Source organism: Mobula hypostoma, chromosome 5, assembly GCF_963921235.1.
Source record: "Mobula hypostoma chromosome 5, sMobHyp1.1, whole genome shotgun sequence".
NCBI lineage: Eukaryota > Metazoa > Chordata > Chondrichthyes > Myliobatiformes > Myliobatidae > Mobula > Mobula hypostoma.
The window spans coordinates 12,611,983-12,630,964 of NC_086101.1; the positions used below are offsets into that span (position 1 = coordinate 12,611,983).

Below are 18,982 nucleotides of genomic sequence, written 5' to 3' on the forward strand. Positions count from 1 at the left end.
ACAGCAGCAGAAGACAACGAAAGATAGAGTCGGGGGCCACTTTACTAGGTACAAGAGGTACGCAATAAAGTGGCCACCGAGTGCGTGTTGCTAATTTTCATGAAACACTAAGCACAAATATACTGTCATTAATAAAAAGTTTTATTGGGTCTGTATGAGTAACATGCTCAGCCAACCGGGTGTAGCTCGATATGAACATGCAGCCCGCATGCGCAACTTCTTCAGGGAAAATCAGTACCACAACGCCAAACTGGATATTCGTTCAAGTCAAGCAGCTAATTGTTAACAAATATAATGTACCTGGACAACGTTACTAAAGGGTGCGATGAGAAAGGAGGAGTCGGGAAGGGATTCAATCGACCTCATCTATTGTTGGACCGCTGAATGAATCCCCTTTACCGGCTTGCGTCTCAAAGCCAGGTGGTATGCCTCCCTGGTATAGCCCGAGGATGATGGGATTACAGACATTCTCCAGACCTCTTAACTGGCTCTCAAACTCCTCCTTCTCTGCCTCCTGGTTCATCTCCAGCCACGAAATGGCTTGATTGCAGGCTTCTAACACCATCCTCTTGTCCTCCTCACTGACCCTTTCCTTGATTTTCTCTTCCTCCAACGAGCTCTTCGTGCCGAAGGCGTAAGACTCCAGGGAGTTCTTGGCCGAGATCTTGCCGTACAGCCGCTCGTCCTGCGCCTTGTACCTCTCAGCGTCTTGCACCATTCTCTCGATCTCTTCCTTACTCAGCCTGCCCATGTCGTTGGTGATGGTGATCCTGTTCTGTTTGCCGGTGCTGATGTTCACGGCCGACACGTTCAGGATGCCGTTGGCGTCGATGTCGAAGGTGACTTCTATCTGCGGCACGCCGCGAGGGGCAGGAGTGATGGAACTGAGTTCAAATTTGCCCAAACGGTTGTTGTCCTTCGTCATGGCTCTCTCACCTTCATACACCTGGATCAAAACTCCGGTTTGATTATTAGAATTAGTGGTGAACATCCTCGTCTGCTTGGCTGGAATGGTTGTATTACGCTTGATGAGAGTGAACATGACACCGCCTGCTGTTTCAATTCCCAGTGATAACGGAGCGACATCAAGAAGAAGCAGACCTTGAACATTCTCCGACTTGTCGCCCATCAGAATGGCCGCCTGGACAGCTGCCCCATAGGCCACGGCCTCATCGGGGTTGATGCTCTTGTTCAGCTCCCTACCGTTGAAGAAATCTTGCAGCAGCATCTGGATCTTGGGGATCCGGATGGAGCCTCCGACCAGGACAACTTCATGGATCTGGGATTTGTCCAGCTTGGCATCTCTCAGGGCTTTCTCCACTGGCTCCAGAGTGCCCCTGAACAGGTCAGAGTTCAGCTCCTCAAAGCGAGCCCTGGTGATTGAGGTGTAGAAATCAACACCCTCAAACAGAGAGTCAATCTCAATACTGGCTTGGGTGCCGGAAGACAGCGTTCTCTTTGCTCTCTCACAGGCCGTCCGCAGCCTCCTCACCGCTCTCTTGTTCTGGCTGATGTCTTTCTTGTATCTCCGCTTGAACTCCTCAATGAAGTGATTGACCATGCGGTTGTCAAAGTCCTCTCCTCCCAGGTGGGTATCACCAGCTGTTGATTGCACATCAAATATCCCTTCATCAGTAATAAGGATGGAGACATCAAAGGTGCCACCACCCAGGTCAAAGATGAGAACATTACGCTCTCCTTTGCCTTCCTTGTCCAGACCATAGGCAATGGCAGCTGCGGTTGGTTCATTGATGATGCGCAGGACATTGAGACCAGCTATCACACCAGCATCTTTGGTTGCCTGGCGTTGGGAGTCATTGAAGTAAGCAGGAACGGTGATGACAGCGTTGGTGACATTGTAGCCAAGGTAAGCCTCAGCAATTTCCTTCATTTTGCTCAGCACCATGGAGGAGATTTCCTCTGGGTAAAAGGTTTTGTTCTGCCCCTTGTACTCCACCTTCACCTTGGGCTTCCCCGCATCACTCACCACCTGGAAGGGCCAGTTCTGCATGTCAGACTGCACCGTCGGGTCATCAAACCTTCTCCCGATGAGCCGCTTGGCATCAAAGATGGTGTTGGCGGGGTTCATTGCCGCTTGGTTCTTGGCTGCATCACCGATGAGCCTCTCGGTGTCGCTAAAGGCCACATAGCTGGGAGTGGTGCGGTTGCCCTGGTCATTGGCGATGATCTCCACCTTGCCATGCTGGAAGACACCAACGCAGGAGTAGGTAGTGCCCAGATCGATACCGATGGCCGCTGACATTGTTTAATGGAATATGGCAGATGCCCCAGTCACAGAAGATGTCCCTGCTTTCGGCGTCGTTCCTTGCCGTCTTCTTGCTTTATATACAGCCTTCAAGTGCGATTCCAGTATATTCTTCCCGGAATCTGATTGTTGTGGCCATCACAGTCGAAGTTCACATGTACTGTATCAGAATGCTAAGACAGCAGCGCCACTGACGTGTGAGCGCGCTACTCGGTTGCCATGCAAACCCACTGATAGAAACATTTGATGTCATAGAAGATGCGAAATGACAGCAGCACGCATAAGCCCCTGTGTTCCTTACCAATATCAAAGCTTAAAATGGCTCAGTCTTTCGCTTAATAGAGGGATGGTTAGACTTTGGTAGTTCCTCTTGACCAAGGTGCACAGCACACGACATTTGTCCAGCGCAGAACGGACGATCTCAGACATCTATCAGAAGCGCTGCGTACGCAAGCCCTCAAGATGGTCAGTGATCCCTCCCGCCCGTTTAACAATCTCTTTGACCCCCTACCATCATGCAGGAGGTATAGTGGTATTAGGACAAGGTTGTGAAAAAGATTCTCCCCCCAGGGCTCGAGGCTACTGGACGACCGGCCATCAATTCCACAATTTCTGACATTTAATCCAAGAAAACATTCCCTGTCTTTGGTCAGTTCAACCTTTCGCTACAACTCCGGTCCTCAAGTCCCGGCAACGTCCTCCTTTCAGGTGTTCACTGTAAAGGCTCCCTCTGGCATGAGTTCGGCAGGTACCCCTCACAGTACTGTCCTAAAAAGACTGATTGCGGAATTTTTTTCGGCAATGTCCACCATAAGGGGCGGTACGGTAGCATTATTGAATTGAATTGACTTTATTACTTATAACCTTCAGATACAGTTGAAGTCAGTAGTTTACAAACACCTCAGCCAAATACATTTAAACTCAGATTTTCCACAATTTCTGACATTTAATCCAAGAAAACATTCCCTGTCTTTGGTCAGTTAGGATCACCTCTTTATTTTAAGAATGTGAAATGTCAGAATAATAGTGGAGAGAATGATTTATTTCAGCTTTTATTTCTTTCATCAATTTCCCAGTGGGTCAGAAGTTTACATACACTTTGTTGGCATTTGATAGCATTGCCTTTAAATTGTTTAACTTGGGTCAAACGTTTTGGGTTGCCTTCCACAAGCTTCTCACAGTAAGTTGCTGGAATTTTGTTTCATTCCTCCAGACAGAACTGGTGTAACTAAGTCAGGTTTGTAGGCCTCCTTGCTCACACATGCTTTTTCAGTTCTGCCCACAAAACTTCTCTCAGATTGAGGTCAGAAAATGATGTCAAGTCTGGTTCATCCTTGGGAGCAATTTGCAAATGCGTGAAGGTACCACGTTCAAACAACAATACGCAAGTATAAACACCATGGGACCACGCAGCCATCATACCACTCAGGAAGGCGACGCATTCTGTCTCCTAGAGATGAACATACTTGGGTGTGAAAAGTGCAAATCAATCCCAGAACAACAACAAAGGACCTTGTGAAGATGCTGGAGGAAACAGGTAGACAAGTATCTATATCCACAGTAAAACAAGTCCTATATTGACATAACCTGAAAGGTTGCTCAACAAGGAAGAAGCCACTGCTCCAAAACTGCTATAGAAAGCCAGACTACAGTGTACAAGTGCACATGGGGACAAAGATCTTACTTTTGGAGTAATGTCCTCTGATCTGATGAAACAAAAATTGAACTGTTTGGCCATAATGACCAGTGTTATGTTTGTAGGAAAAAGGGTGAGGCTTGCAAGCTGAAGAACACCATCCCAACCGTGAAGCATGGGGGTGGCAGCATCATGTTGTGGGGGTGCTTTGCCAGGAAGTTAAAGCTCGGTCGCAAATGGGTCTTCCAAATGGACAATGACCCCAAGCATACCTCCAACGTTGTGGCAAAATTGCTTAAGGACAACAAAGTCAAGGTATTAGAGTGGCTATCACAAAGCCCTGACCTCAATGCGACAGAAAATTTGTGGGCAAAACTGGAAAAGCGTGTGCGAGCAAGGAGGTCTACAAACCTGATTCAGTTACACCAGTTCTGTATGGAGGAATGGAATAAAATTCAAGCAACTTACTGTGAGAAGCTTGTGGAAGGCTATTCAAAACGTTTGACCCAAGTTAAACAATTTAAAGGCAATGCTACCAAATGCTAACTAGGTGTATGTAAACTTCTGACCCACCGGGGAAGTGATGAAAGAAATAAAAGCTGAAATAAATCATTCTCTCTACGTCACGTGCCTGTGCCGTCTTACCTCTCTTTTTCTCCGAGAAGTAAAACTGCCTTCGCTCCGGAAATCAGCCACTCACTTGCAGCCTTCTTGCTCCGAATTCTTAGAGTTTGGGGGCCCATACCAAACTTCTTCAATCATCTGAGGTGAAAGAGGTGCTGTTGTGCTTTCTTCACCACACAGCCAGTATGTACAGACCACGTGAAATCCTTGGTGATGTTTACGCTGAGGAATTTAAAGTTGTTCACCCTCTCAACTCCAGATATATTGATGTCAATAGGGGTTAGCCTGTCTCCGTTCCTCGTGTAGTCCGCTATCAGTTTTTTTGTTTTTGCGACATTGAGAGAGAGATTGTTCTCTTGACGCCACTGTGTCAGGGTGAAGACTTGTTCTCTGTAAGGCTGCCTCAATATTCGTTGAGATCAGGCCAATCAATGTAGTATCGTCAGCAAATTTAATTAGCAGGTTGGAGCTGTGGGTGGCGACACAGTCGTGGGTGTACAAGAAGTGAAGTGGGGGGCTTAGGACACAGTCCTCTGTTGAGGTTCAGAGGGTTGGAGGTGAGGGAGCCCATTCTTACCACCTGCCAGCGATCTGACAGGAAGTCCAGGATCCAGCTACACAAGGCAGGGTGAAGGCTAATGTCTCTGAGCTTCTTGTCAAGCCTGGAGGGAATTATGGTGTTGAATGCTGAACTGTAGTCCAAGAACAGCATTCTCACAAAAGCATCCTTCTTCTCCAGATGTGTTACAGTGCTAGTGACACAGTTTAATTCCGCTGCTGTTTACATGGAGTCTGTACTTGCTCTCTGTAACCATGGGTTCACCCTCACCCACACCCACACATCACAAGTATGCATGGGTTCGTAGGTTAATTGGTCACATGGGTGTAACTGGGTGTGCGGGCCCATTGGGCCAGAAGGGACAAATATCGTGCTGTATCTCTAAATAAAATAGATAAGTAAAAACATCCAATCCTGAAGAAGGGTCTGGGCCCAAAACGTTGACTGCTTGCTCTTTTCCATAGATGATACCTGGCCTTCTGAGTTCCTCCAGCATTTAGTGTTTCCTGCACCTGCAGACTTTCTCGTGTTTGAAATAAGATGGTGACCTGAAGTTGCCTGAGGCTTGGCTGTCCTGGGAAAATCAGTCTGAATTCCTCTGTCTCAGAACAGAACTGAGAAAGTGAAATGACTGACACAAGAAAATCCGCGGATGCTGAAATCCAAGCAACGTGCATAAAATGCTGGAGGAACTCAGCAGGCCAGACAGCATCTGTGGAAAAGACTACAATCGACTGCTCGGGCCGAGACCCTTCATCAGGACTGGAGAAAAAAGATGAGAAGTCAGAGGAAGAAGTTGGGGGGAGGGGAGGAATAAATGCAGGTAGTGCATAGAACATAGAACATAGAATAGTACAGCACAGTACAGGCCCTTCGGCCCACAATGTTGTGCCGACCCTCAAACCCTGCCTCCCATATAAGCCCCCACCTTAGATTCCTCCATATACCTGTCTAGTAGTCTCTTAAACTTCACTAGTGTATCTGCCTCCACCACTGACTCAGGCAGTGCATTCCACGCACCAACCACTCTCTGAGTAAAAAACCTTCCTCTAATATCCCCCTTGAACTTCCCACCCCTTACCTTAAAGCCATGTCCTCTTGTATTGAGCAGTGGTGCCCTGGGGAAGAGGCGCTGGCTATCCACTCTATCTATTCCTCTTTTTATCTTGTACACCTCTATCATGTCTCCTCACATCTTTCTGCTCTCCAAAGAGTAAAGCCTTAATCTCTGATCATAATGCATACTTTCTAAACCAGGCAAATCTCCTCTGTACCCTTTCCAATGCTTCCACATCCTTCCTATAGTGAGGTGACCAGAACTGGACACAGTACTCCAAGTGTAGCCTAACCAGAGTTTTATAGAGCTGCATCACTACATCGTGACTCTTAAACTCTATCCCTCGACTTATGAAAGCTAATACCCCATAAGCTTTCTTAACTACCCTATCCACCTGTGAGGCAACTTTCAGGGATCTGTGGACATGTACCCCGAGATCCCTCTGCTCCTCCACACTACCAAGTATCCTGCCATTTACTTTGTACTCTGCCTTGGAGTTTGTCCTTCCAAAGTGTACCACCTCACACTTCTCCGGGTTGAACTCCATCTGCCACTTCTCAGCCCACTTCTGCATCCTATCAATGTCTCTCTGCAATCTTTGACAATCCTCTACACTATCTACAACACCACCAACCTTTGTGTCGTCTGCAAACTTGCCAACCCACCCTTCTACCCCCACATCCAGGTCGTTAATAAAAATCACGAAAAGTAGAGGTCCCAGAAGAGATCCTTGTGGGACACCACTAGTCACAATCCTCCAATCTGAATGTACTCCCTCCACCACCACCCTCTGCCTTCTGCAGGCAAGCCAATTCTGAATCCATCTGGCCAAACTTCCCTGGATCCCATGCCTTCTAACTTTCTGAATAAGTCTACCGTGTGGAACCTTGTCAAATGCCTGACTAAAATCCATATAGATCACATCCACTGCACTACCCTCATCTATATGCCTGGTCACCTCCTCAAAGAACTCTATCAGGCTTGTTAGAGACAATCTGCCCTTCACAAAGCCATGCTGACTGTCCCTGATCAGACCATGATTCTCTAAATACCTATAGATCCTATCTCTAAGAATCTTTTCCAACAGCTTTCCCACCACAGATGTAAAGCTCACTGGTCTATAATTACCTGGACTATCCCTACTAACTTTTTTGAACAAGGGAACAACATTCGCCCCCCTCCAATCCTCCGGTACCATTCCCGTGGACAGCGAGGGCATAAAGATCCTAGCCAGAGGCTCAGCAATCTCTTCTCTCGCCTCGTGGAGCAGCCTGGGGAATATTCCGTCAGGCCCCGGGGACTTATCTGTCCTAATGTATTTTAACAACTCCAACACCTCCTCTCCCTTAATATCAGCGTGCTCCAGAACATCAACCTCACTCATATTGTCCTCACCATCATCAAGTTCCCTCTCATTGGTAAATACCGAAGAGAAGTATTCATTGAGGACCTCGCTCACTTCCACAGCCTCCAGGCACATCTTCCCACCTTTATCTCTAATCGGTCCTTTTTTTCTTCACATAATTGAAGAATGCCTTGGGGTTTTCCTTTACCCTACTCGCCGAGGCCTTCTCATGCCCCCTTCTTGCTCTTCTCAGCCTCTTCTTAAGCTCCTTTCTTGCTTCCCTATATTCCTCAATAGACCCATCTGATCCTTGCTTCCGAAACCTCATGTATGCTGCCTTCTTCCACCTGACTAGATTTTCCACCTCACTTGTCACCCATGGTTCCTTCATCTTTATCTTCCTCACTGGGACAAATTTATCCCTTACATCCTGCAAGAGATCTCTAAACATCGACCACATGTCCATAGTACATTTCCCTGCAAAAACATCATCCCAATTCACACCTGCAAGTTCTAGCCTTATAGCCTCATAATAGGTGATAGGGAGAGGAGAAGGGCGTGAAGTAAAGAGCTGGGTATTAGATAAAGGACAGGAGAAGAGAGAATCAGATAGGAGAGGACAGAAGGCCATGGATCAAAGGGAAGAGGGAGGAGCACCAGAGGGAGCTGCTGGGCAGGTAAAGAGATAGGGCGAGAGAGGAAAATGGGAATGGGGAATGAGGAAGGCAGGGGGCAATTATCGGAATTTCGAGAAATCTGTGTTCATGCCATGAGGATTTGATTATGAGGACATGCAGTCCTCTTTTATTGTCATTTAGTAATGCATGCATTACGAAATGATACAATGTTCCTCCAGAATGATATCACAGAAACACAAGACAAACCAAGACAGAAAAACTGACAAAAACCACATAATTATAACATATAGTTACAACAGTGCAAAGCAATACCGTAATTTGATAAAGAACAGACCATGGGCACAGTAAAAAAAGTCTCAGTCTCTCGAAAGTCCCATCATCTCACGCAGACGTTAGAAGGAAGAAAAAAAACTCTACCTGCCATGAACCTCCAGCGCCGCAAACTTGCTGATGCAGCACCCTGGAAGCACCGACCACAGCCCACTCTTGAGTCCGTCTGAAAACTTCAAGCCTCCGACACCGAGCACTGAGCACCATCTCTGCCGAGCGCTTCGACCCCAGCCCTGGTAACAGGTAATAGGCAAAGCAAAGGATTTGGGGCCTTCCCCTCCCGAGATTCTCGATCACACAGTAGCAGCAGCAGCGAAGCAGACATTTCAGAAGTTTCTCCAGATGCTCCTCTGCTTCTCACGTCTGTCTCCATCAAATCAGAATTGTTCATGGCCCCTAGTTAAACACATATGATATCATTTCAGAGCGGCTGCGCGCGCTGCATCGCGCCACCATCTTCTCCTCCCTCTTATTCATCCCAACAGGATGGAGGCTACCCAGACGGAATATAATGTGTTGTTCCTCCAACCTATGTGTGGCCTCATCACAACAGTAGAGGAGGCCTTGGATAGACATGTCAGAATGGAAATGTGAATTGGAATTAAAATAGGTGGGTGACCACTGGGAGATCCCACTTTTTATGGCAGCTGGGGCATAGGTGCTCGATGAAGCGGTCTCCCGATCTATGTTGTGTCTCACCGATATACAGGAAGCCACACCTGGAGCACCGGACACAGTAGGTGTCCCCAACGGGCTCGCAGGTGAAATGACGCCTCTCCTGGAAGGACTGTTTGGGGCCCCGAATGGTAGTGAGGTGGAGGGGCAGGTGTAGCACTTGTTCCTCTTGCAAGGATAAGTATCAGGAAGAAGATCAGTGGGGAGGGTCGAATGGGCAAGGAGTCAGTAGGGAGTGATCCCTGCAGAAAGCAGAGAGTGGGAAGGGGAGGCGGCAAAGATGTGCTTAGAAGTGAGATCCTGTTGCAGATGGCGGAAGTTACGGAGAATTATGGACGCGGAGGCTGGTTGGGTGATAGGCGAATCCCTATCCCAGTCACTTCCACAACTCCGGCATTCTCTCTCCGCTGCCTGCAATGGCTCTGCCCTCTACTATCTCCAACTTTCAATCGCCGGTTCTTTACCTTTCTCATGCTCTGCAAGGATCAGAAGGAAGATCACCCGTCTTCAGACTGCAGAACCTGCCATCTTTCTCCAACGCTGGCAGGCCCGCGATCCCTGCTGTCAACCTCAACGGTTCTAACGATCCCGAGTACATTCAGAACCCGGCTCCACCGCCATCAGTGCAGGTTCCAAGGACCTTGGACACCTTCAAAGTGCCGATTGTGCTACCTCCAACCCCTCCTCCAGCCTGGACATTGATCAACAGCACCTCCAGGCCAGGACTTTACACACTGTCTCAGTCTCCCCTTCCCCCAACACCCCCGCTCTGCAATCCTGTGTCTCTCGGGTCCTTCCGCCAGCTCTTGGGTCCTCGGAGACCCCATCTTCCTCTCACCGCACCTTCCCTGAAGACCACGACCCTTCCATCTCCTCAGACACTATCAATCCCCTTGCCTCCTCTGATCCCAGCTCTCATCCGTGCCGGGTCTTCACAATTCCCTCTGACCTTCCCCTCTCTGAGGAAGAACCTTCTGACGTCAGCCAGGGCCTGACCTTTGTAACCCTGCGCGCACACCTCAGTGAGTTCCTCGCGCACCATGACACCGAACTCTTCTTCCGCCGCCTCCGTCTCTGTGTCTACTTCTTTGGTAAGGACTCCCCACCCCGCGCCAGTGACCCCATCTCCTGTCTTCAACTTTCCTCCTCTTCCTGGACACTCCAGTCTAGTCTCCTGCCAGCTTTGAATCCTTTCATTGCTGACTGCCGACGAGACATCAACTGTCTCGACTCCTCTCTCCAATCCTAATCTCACTCCTGCCCAATGCACAGCTCTCCACTCTCTCTGTACTAATCCTAAGCTCACCATCCAACCTGCAGATAAGGGTGGGGGTACTGTAGTAGTCTGGTGAACTGACCTCTACCTTGCTAAGGAAAGGCAACAACTCTCAGACACCTCCTCGTACTTACCTCTCAGACAGGACCCCGCTAAAGAGCACCAGGCCATTGTCTCTCACGCCATCACCAATCTTATTAACTCTAGGGATCACCCATCCACTGCCACCAACCTCATAGTTCCCTCACCCCACATCTCCCCTTTCTACCTCCTACCCAAGGTCCAAAAACCTGCCTCTTCCTGCCACACCAAACTTATATTTTCATACCACGACTCAGATTTATCCCACCTGCTTCAGTCCCTTCCTATCTACATCTGTGACACTTCGCAAGCTCTTGATCTTTTCAATGATTTCAAGTTACCTGGCCCTGAGCATCTTACTTCCACTATGGATGTCCAGTCCCTGTACACCTCCATACCCCACCAGGAAGACCTCAAAGCTCTCCGTTTTTTTTTTCTGGACACCAGACCCAACCAGTTCCCCTCTACCACCACTCTCCTCTGTCTAACGGAACCTGTCCTCATTCTAAACAATTTTTCCTTTGGCTCCTCCACTTCCTTCAAACAAAAGATATAGCCATGGGCACTCGCGTGGGTTTCAGCGATACCTGCCTTTTTGTCGGCTACGTGGAACAGTCTATATTCCAAGCCTGCACTGATATCACTCCCCAACTTTTCCTACACTACATCGACGAATGCATTGGTGCTGCTTCCTGCACCCTTGCAGAGCTCGTCGACTTCATCAAGTTTGCCTCCAACTTTCACCCTGCCCTCAACTTTACCTGGTCCATTTCCGAGACCCTTCTCCCCTTTCTCAATCTCTCTGTCTCTATCTCTGGACTCAGCTTATCAACTGGTATCTTTCGTAAACCCACTGAGTCTCACAGCAACCTGGACTATACCTCTTCCCACCCTGTTACTTGTAAAAACACCAACCCCTTTCTCTCAATTCCTCCGTTTCCGCTGCATCTGCTCTTAAGGTGAGGCTTTTCATTCCAGAATGAAGGAGATGTCCTCCTTCTTCGAAGAAAGAGGCTTTCCTTCCTCCACCACCAACTCTACCCTCACCCGCATCTTTTCCATTTCACGCACGTCTGCTGTCACCCCATTCTCCCGCCACTCAACAGAGACAGGGTTTCTCTTGTCCTCACCTACCACCCCACCAGCGTCTGCATCCAGCACATAATTCTCCGTAACTTCTGCCATCTGCTACGGGATCCCACCACAAAGCGTACCTTTCCCTCCCACTTTCTGCTCTCCGCAGGGATCACTCCCTACGTAACTCCCTTATCATTTCGTCCCTCCCCACTGATCCCCTTCCTGGCACTTATCCTTGCAATTGAAACATGTGCTATGCCTGCCCCTACAACTCCTCTCTCACTACGATTCTGTGCCCCAAACAGTCCTCTAGGGGAAGTAACACTTCACCTGTGAGTCTGTTGAGGTCATCTACTATATCGGGTGCTGCTCTTGTGTCCTTCTGTGTATCGATGAGTGCCAACGTAGATTGGGAGACTCCTTCGCCAAGAACCTGAGTCCACCAGAAAAAGTGGGAACTTCCAGTAGCCACCTGTTTAAATTCCACTTTCATTCCCATTCCGACATGCTAGTCAATGACCTCCTCTACTGCCATGATGAGGCCACACTCAAGTTGGAGGAACAACACCTCAGGATAGCCTCCAACTTCATGGCATGAACATCGATTTTTCGATCTTCTGGTAATGTCTGTCCCCCTCTCCTACACCATTCTCCATTCTTATTTCCTTCTCTCACCTTATCTCCTGACCTACCCCTTCCCTGTGATCCATGGCCTTCTATCCTCTCCTATCAGATTCCCTCTTCTCCTGCCCTTTATCTCTTTCACCTATAGATTTCCCGGATCTTTACTTCACCCTCCCCCTCTCCCAGATTCAGCAATCACCTTCTACCTTGTATTTCTCCCCCCTAGAATCAGAATCAGGTTTATTGTCACTGGCATGTGACATGATATTTGTTAATTTAGCAGCAGCAGTTCCATGCAATACAGGGAGTGATCCCTGCGGAGAGCAGAAAGTGGGAGGGAAAGGTACGCTTTGTGGTGGGATCCCGTAGCAGATGGCAGAAGTTACGGAGTATTATGTGCTGGATGCAGAGGCTGGTGGGGTGGTAGGTGAGGACAAGAGAAACCCTGTCTCTGTTGAGTGGCGGGAGAAAGGGGTGACAGCAGACGTGCGTGAAATGGAAAAGATGCGGGTGAGGGTAGAGTTGGTGGTGGAGGAAGGAAAGCCTCTTTCTTCGAAGAAGGAGGACATCTCCTTCGTTCTGGAATGAAAAGCCTCACCTTAAGAGCAGATGCAGCGGAAACGGAGGAATTGAGAGAAAGGGGTTGGTGTTTTTACAAGTAACAGGGTGGGAAGAGGTATAGTCCAGGTTGCTGTGAGACTCAGTGGGTTTACAAAAGATACCAGTTGATAAGCTGAGTCCAGAGATAGAGACAGAGAGATTGAGAAAGGGGAGGAGGGTCTCGGAAATGGACCAGGTAAAGTTGAGGGCAGGGTGAAAGTTGGAGGCAAACTTGATGAAGTCGACGAGCTCTGCAAGGGTGCAGGAAGCAGCACCAATGCATTCGTCGATGTAGTGTAGGAAAAGTTGGGGAGTGATATCAGTGCAGGCTTGGAATATAGACTGTTCCATGTAGCCGACAAAAAGGCAGGTATCGCTGAAACCCACGCGAGTGCCCATGGGTATATCTTTTGTTTGAAGGAAGTGGAGGAGCCAAAGGAAAAATTATTTAGAATGAGAACAGGTTCTGTTAGACGGAGGAGAGTGGTGGTAGAGGGGAACTGGTTGGGTCTGGTGTCTAGAAAAAAAAATGGAGAGCTTTGAGGTCTTCCTGGTGGGGTATGGAGGTGTACAGGGACTGGACATCCATAGTGGAAGTAAGATGCTCAGGGCCAGGTAACTTGAAATCATTGAAAAGATCAAGAGCTTGCGAAGTGTCACAGATATAGATAGGAAGGGACTGAAGCAGGTGGGATAAATCTGAGTCGTGGTATGAAAATATAAGTTTGGTGTGGCAGGAAGAGGCAGGTTTTTGGACCTTGGGTAGGAGGTAGAAAGGGGAGATGTGGGGTGAGGGAACTATGAGGTTGGTGGCAGTGGATGGGTGATCCCTAGAGTTAATAAGATTGGTGATGGCGTGAGAGACAATGGCCTGGTGCTCTTTAGCGGGGTCCTGTCTGAGAGGTAAGTACGAGGAGGTGTCTGAGAGTTGTTGCCTTTCCTTAGCAAGGTAGAGGTCAGTTCACCAGACTACTACAGTACCCCCACCCTTATCTGCAGGTTGGATGGTGAGTTTAGGATTAGTACAGAGAGAGTGGAGAGCTGTGCATTGGGCAGGAGTGAGATTAGGATTGGAGAGAGGAGTCGAGACAGTTGATGTCTCGTCGGCAGTCAGCAATGAAAGGATTCAAAGCTGGCAGGAGACTAGACTGGAGTGTCCAGGAAGAGGAGGAAAGTTGAAGACAGGAGATGGGGTCACTGGCGCGGGGTGGGGAGTCCTTACCAAAGAAGTAGACACAGAGACGGAGGCGGCGGAAGAAGAGTTCGGTGTCATGGTGCGCGAGGAACTCACTGAGGTGTGCGCGCAGGGTTACAAAGGTCAGGCCCTGGCTGACGTCAGAAGGTTCTTCCTCAGAGAGGGGAAGGTCAGAGGGAATTGTGAAGACCCGGCACGGATGAGAGCTGGGATCAGAGGAGGCAAGGGGATTGATAGTGTCTGAGGAGATGGAAGGGTCGTGGTCTTCAGGGAAGGTGCAGTGAGAGGAAGATGGGGTCTCCGAGGACCCAAGAGCTGGCAGAAGGACCCGAGAGACACAGGATTGCAGAGCGGGGGTGTTGGGGGAAGGGGAGACTGAGACAGTGTGTAAAGTCCTGGCCTGGAGGTGCTGTTGATCAATGTCCAGGCTGGAGGAGGGGTTGGAGGTAGCACAATCGGCACTTTGAAGGTGTCCAAGGTCCTTGGAACCTGCACTGATGGCGGTGGAGCCGGGTTCTGAATGTACTCGGGATCGTTAGAACCGTTGAGGTTGACAGCAGGGATCGCGGGCCTGCCAGCGTTGGAGAAAGATGGCAGGTTCTGCAGTCTGAAGACGGGTGATCTTCCTTCTGATCCTTGCAGAGCATGAGAAAGGTAAAGAACCGGCGATTGAAAGTTGGAGATAGTAGAGGGCAGAGCCATTGCAGGCGGTGGAGAGAGAATGCCGGAGTTGTGGAAGTGACTGGGATAGGGATTCGCCTATCACCCAACCAGCCTCCGCGTCCATAATTCTCCGTAACTTCCGCCATCTACAACAGGATCTCACTTCTAAGCACATCTTTGCCACCTCCCCTTCCCAATCTCTGCTTTCTGCAGAGATCACTCCCTACTGACTCTTTGCCCATTCGACCCTCCCCACTGATCTCCTTCCTGACACTTATCCCTGCAAGAGGAACAAGTGCTACACCTGCCCCTACACCTCCTCCCTCACTACCATTCGGGGCCCCAAACAGTCGTTCCAGGAGAGGTGTCATTTCACCTGTGAGCCTGTTGGGGACACCTACTGTGTCTGGTGCTCCAGATGTGGCCTCCTGTATATCGGTGAGACACAACATAGATTGGGAGACCGCTTCATCGAGCACCTATGCCCCAGCTGCCATAAAAAGTGGGATCTCCCAGTGGTCACCCACCTATCTTAATTCCATTTCACATTCCCATTCCGACATGTCTATCTAAGGCCTCCTCTACTGTTGTAATGAGGCCACTCATAGGTTGAAGGAACAACACATTATGTTCCATCTGGGTAGCCTCCATCCTCATGGCATGACCACTGATTTCTCGAAATTCTGATAATTGGCCTCCCCTTCATCATTCCCCATTCCCATTTTCCTCTCTCGCCCTATCTCTTTACCTGCCCAGCAGCTCCCACTGGTGCTCCTCCCTCTTCCCTTTGATCCATGGCCTTCTGTCCTCTCCTATCAGATTCTCTCTTCTCCTGTCCTTTATCTACTTCCCAGCTCTTTACTTCACGCCCTACTCCTCTCCCTATCACCTACTACCTGTATTTATTCCTCCCCTCCCCCCAACTTCTTCCTCTGACTTCTCATCTTTTTTCTCCAGTCCTGATGAAGGGTCTCAGCCCGAATCATCGACTGTAGTCTTTTCCACAGATGCCGTCTGGCCTGCTGAGATCCTCCAGCATTTTATGCGCGTTGCTCGGATTTCAGCATCCGCAGATTTTCTTGTGTCAGTCATTTCACTTTCTCAGTTCCGTTCTGAGACAGAGGAATTCAGACTGGTTTTCCCAGGACAGCCAAGCCTCAGGCAACTTCAGGTCACCGTCTTATTTCAAACACGAGAAAGTCTGCAGGTGCTGGAAACAGTAACTGCTGGAGGAACTCAGCAGGCCAGGTATCATCTACGGAAAAGAGAAAGAGCAAGCAGTCAACGTTTCGGGCCGAGACCCTTCTTCAGGACTGGATGTTCTTACATATTTATTTTATTTAGAGATACAGCACCTTCTGGCACAATGGGCCCGCACACCCAGTTACACCTATGTGACCAATTAACCTATGAACCCATGCATACTTGTGACGTAGGTGGGGGGAACCCATGGTTACAGACAGCAAGTACAGACTCCATGTAGACAGCGGCGGAATTGAACTGTGTCACTAGCACTGTAACACATCTGGAGAAGAAGGAAGCTTATATGAGAATGCTGTTCTTGGACTACAGTTCAGCATTCAACACCATAATTCCCTCCAGGCTTGACAAGAAACTCAGAGAACTTGGCCTTGACCCTGCCTTGTGTAGCTGGATCCTGGACTTCCTGTCAGATCGCTGGCAGGTGGTAAGAATGGGCTCCCTCACCTCCAACCCTCTGACCCTCAATAGAGGACTGTGTCCTAAGCCCCCCACTTTACTCTTTGTACACCCACAACTGTGTCGTCACCCACAGCTCCAACCTGCTAATTAAATTTGCTGACGATACTACATTGATTGGCCTGATCTCAACGAATATTGAGGCAGCCTTACAGAGAACAAGTCTTCACCCTGACACAGTGGCGTCAAGAGAACAACCTCTCCCTCAATGTCGCAAAAACAAAGGAATTGATTGCGGACTACACGAGGAATGGAGACAGGCTGACCCCTATTGACATCAATAAATCTGGAGTTGAGAGGGTGAACAACTTTAAGTTCCTCGGCATAAACATCACCAAGGATTTCACGTGGTCTGTACATACAGGCTGTGTGGTGAAGAAAGCACAACAGCATCTCTTTCACCTCAGATGATTCAAGAAGTTTGGTATGGGCCCCCAAATCCTAAGAATTCGGAGCAAGAAGGCTGCGAGTGAGTGGCTGATTTCCGGAGCGAAGGCAGTTTTACTTCTCGGGGAAAATGAGAGGCAAGACGGCGCAGGCGCGTGACGTCAGCCAGTGGAGCGCGAAAGGTTTAAAAAGAAAACCACCATATCCAGCAGGCAGCGGAGTGATAGCGCTTTGGCTCAACGAGCTTAGGCGGTAATGGGATGAGGCGAGGTAGGTTTATCTGTGTTATTTTTAGAAAGGAGGGAGTATGTGTGTGAGGTCAGTTTTCTGTGCTCGGTGTCAGATGTGGGAGGCCCTGGAGTCTCCCAGCCTCCCGGACGGCCATATCTGCACCAGGTGTGTCGAGCTGTAGCTCCTAAGGGACCGCGTTAAGGAACCGGAGATGCAGCTCGATGACCTTCGCCTGGTCAGGGAGAGCGAGGAGGTGATAGGAAGGAGTTATAGGCAGGTGGTCACACCTGGGCCATGGGAGACAGACAAGTAGGTCACAGTCAGGAGGGGGAAGGGAAAGAGTCAGGTACTGGAGAGTACCCCTGTGGCTGTACCCCTTGACAATAAGTACGCCTGTTTGAGTACTGTTGGGGGGGACAGCCTACCTGGGGGAAGCAACAGTGGCCGTGCCTCTGGCACAGAGTCTGACCCTGTGGCTCAGAAGGGTAGGGAAAGGAAGAGGATGGCAGTAGTGATAGGGGACTCTATAGTTAAGGGTCAGACAGGCGATTATGTGGATGCACAAAAGAAACTCGGATGATAGTTTGCCTCCCAGGTGCCAGGGTCCGGGATGTTTCAGACTGCGTCCAAGATATCCTGCAGTGGGAGGGAGAACAGCCAGAGGTCGTGGTAAATATTGGTACCGATGACATAGGTAGGAAAAGGGAAGAGGTCCTGAAAACAGACTGCAGGGAGTTAGGAAGGAAGTTGAGAAGCAGGACCACAAAGGTAGTAATCTCGGGATTACTGCCTGTGCCACATGACAGTGAGAATAGGAATAGAATGAGGTGGAGGATAAATGTGTGGCTGAGAGATTGGAGCAGGGGGCAGGGATTCAGATTTCTGGATCATTGGGACCTCTTTTGGGGCAGGTGTGACCTGTACCAAAAAGAAGGGTTGCACTTGAATCTCTCAGTGGGAGAGCATTTTGGAGATAGTGATCATAATTCTATCTCCTTTACAATAGCATTGGAGAGAAATAGGAACAGACAAGTTAGAAAAGCGTTTAATTGGAGTAAGGGGAATTATGGGTCTATCAAGCAGGAAATTGGAAGCTTAAATTGGAAACAGATGTTCTCAGGGAAAAGTACGAAAGAAATGTTCAGGGGATATTTGTGTGGAGTTCTGCATAGGTACGTTCCAATGAGACAGGGAAGTTATGGTAGGGTATAGGAACTGTGGTGTACAAAGGCTGTAATAAATCTAGTCAAGAAGAAAAGAAAAGCTTACAATATGTTCAGAGAGCTAGGTAATGCTGGAGATCTAGAAAATTATAAGGCTAATAGGAAGGAGCTTAAGAAGGAAATTAACAGAGCCAGAAGGGGCCATGAGAAGGCCTTGGCAGGCAGAATTAAGGGAACCTGAAGGCATTCTACATGTATGTGAAGAGCAAGAGGATATAACGTGAAAGAATAGCACCTATCCGGTGTGACAGTAAGAAAGTGTGTATGGAACCGGAGGAAATAGCAGAGGTACTTAATGAATACTTTACTTCAGTATTCACTATGGAAAAGGATCTTGGTGATTACAGCATGGTGACTGAAAATCTTGAGCATGTAGATATTAAGAAAGAGGATGTGCTGGAGCTTTTGGAAAGCATCAAGTTGGATAAGTTGCCGGGACTGGATGAGATGTACCCCAGGCTACTGTGGGAGGTGAGGGAGGAGATTACTGAGCCTCTGGCGATGATCTTTGCATCATCAGTGGGGACGGGAGAGGTTCCGGAGGATTGGAGGGTTGTGGATGTTGTTCCCTTATTCAAGAAAGGGAGTACAGATAGCCCAGGAAACTATAGACCAGTGAGTCTTACCTCAGTGGTTGGTAAGTTGATGCAGAAGATCCCGAGAGGCAGGACTTATGAACATTTGGAGAGGTATAATATGATTAGGAGTAGTCAGCATGGCTTTGTCAAAGGCAGGTCGTGCCTTGTGAGCCTGATTGAATTTTTTGAATATGTGAC

The 18,982-nt window shown here is 48.8% G+C and overlaps 1 protein-coding gene and 1 pseudogene across 2 annotated transcripts; one reads left to right on the plus strand and one right to left on the minus strand.

Annotated features, from left to right (window-relative positions):
- Nucleotides 1-18,982, plus strand: part of LOC134346601 (heat shock cognate 71 kDa protein-like) — a 52,779-nt pseudogene that overhangs the window by 22,610 nt on the left and 11,187 nt on the right.
- LOC134346600 (heat shock 70 kDa protein 1-like) lies at nucleotides 167-2,263 on the minus strand. Of its 2 annotated transcripts, XM_063048039.1 has the most exons (2): nucleotides 563-2,263; nucleotides 167-499 (listed from the first exon to the last, which is right to left on the minus strand). In XM_063048039.1, the coding sequence occupies exons 1-2, from the start codon at nucleotides 2,261-2,263 to the stop codon at nucleotides 353-355; spliced, it is 1,848 nt and encodes a 615-aa protein (XP_062904109.1). In that variant the 3' UTR covers nucleotides 167-352. The 2 variants fall into 2 exon arrangements, with proteins under 2 accessions (XP_062904109.1, XP_062904108.1); XM_063048038.1 differs by having other exon boundaries at nucleotides 167-2,263.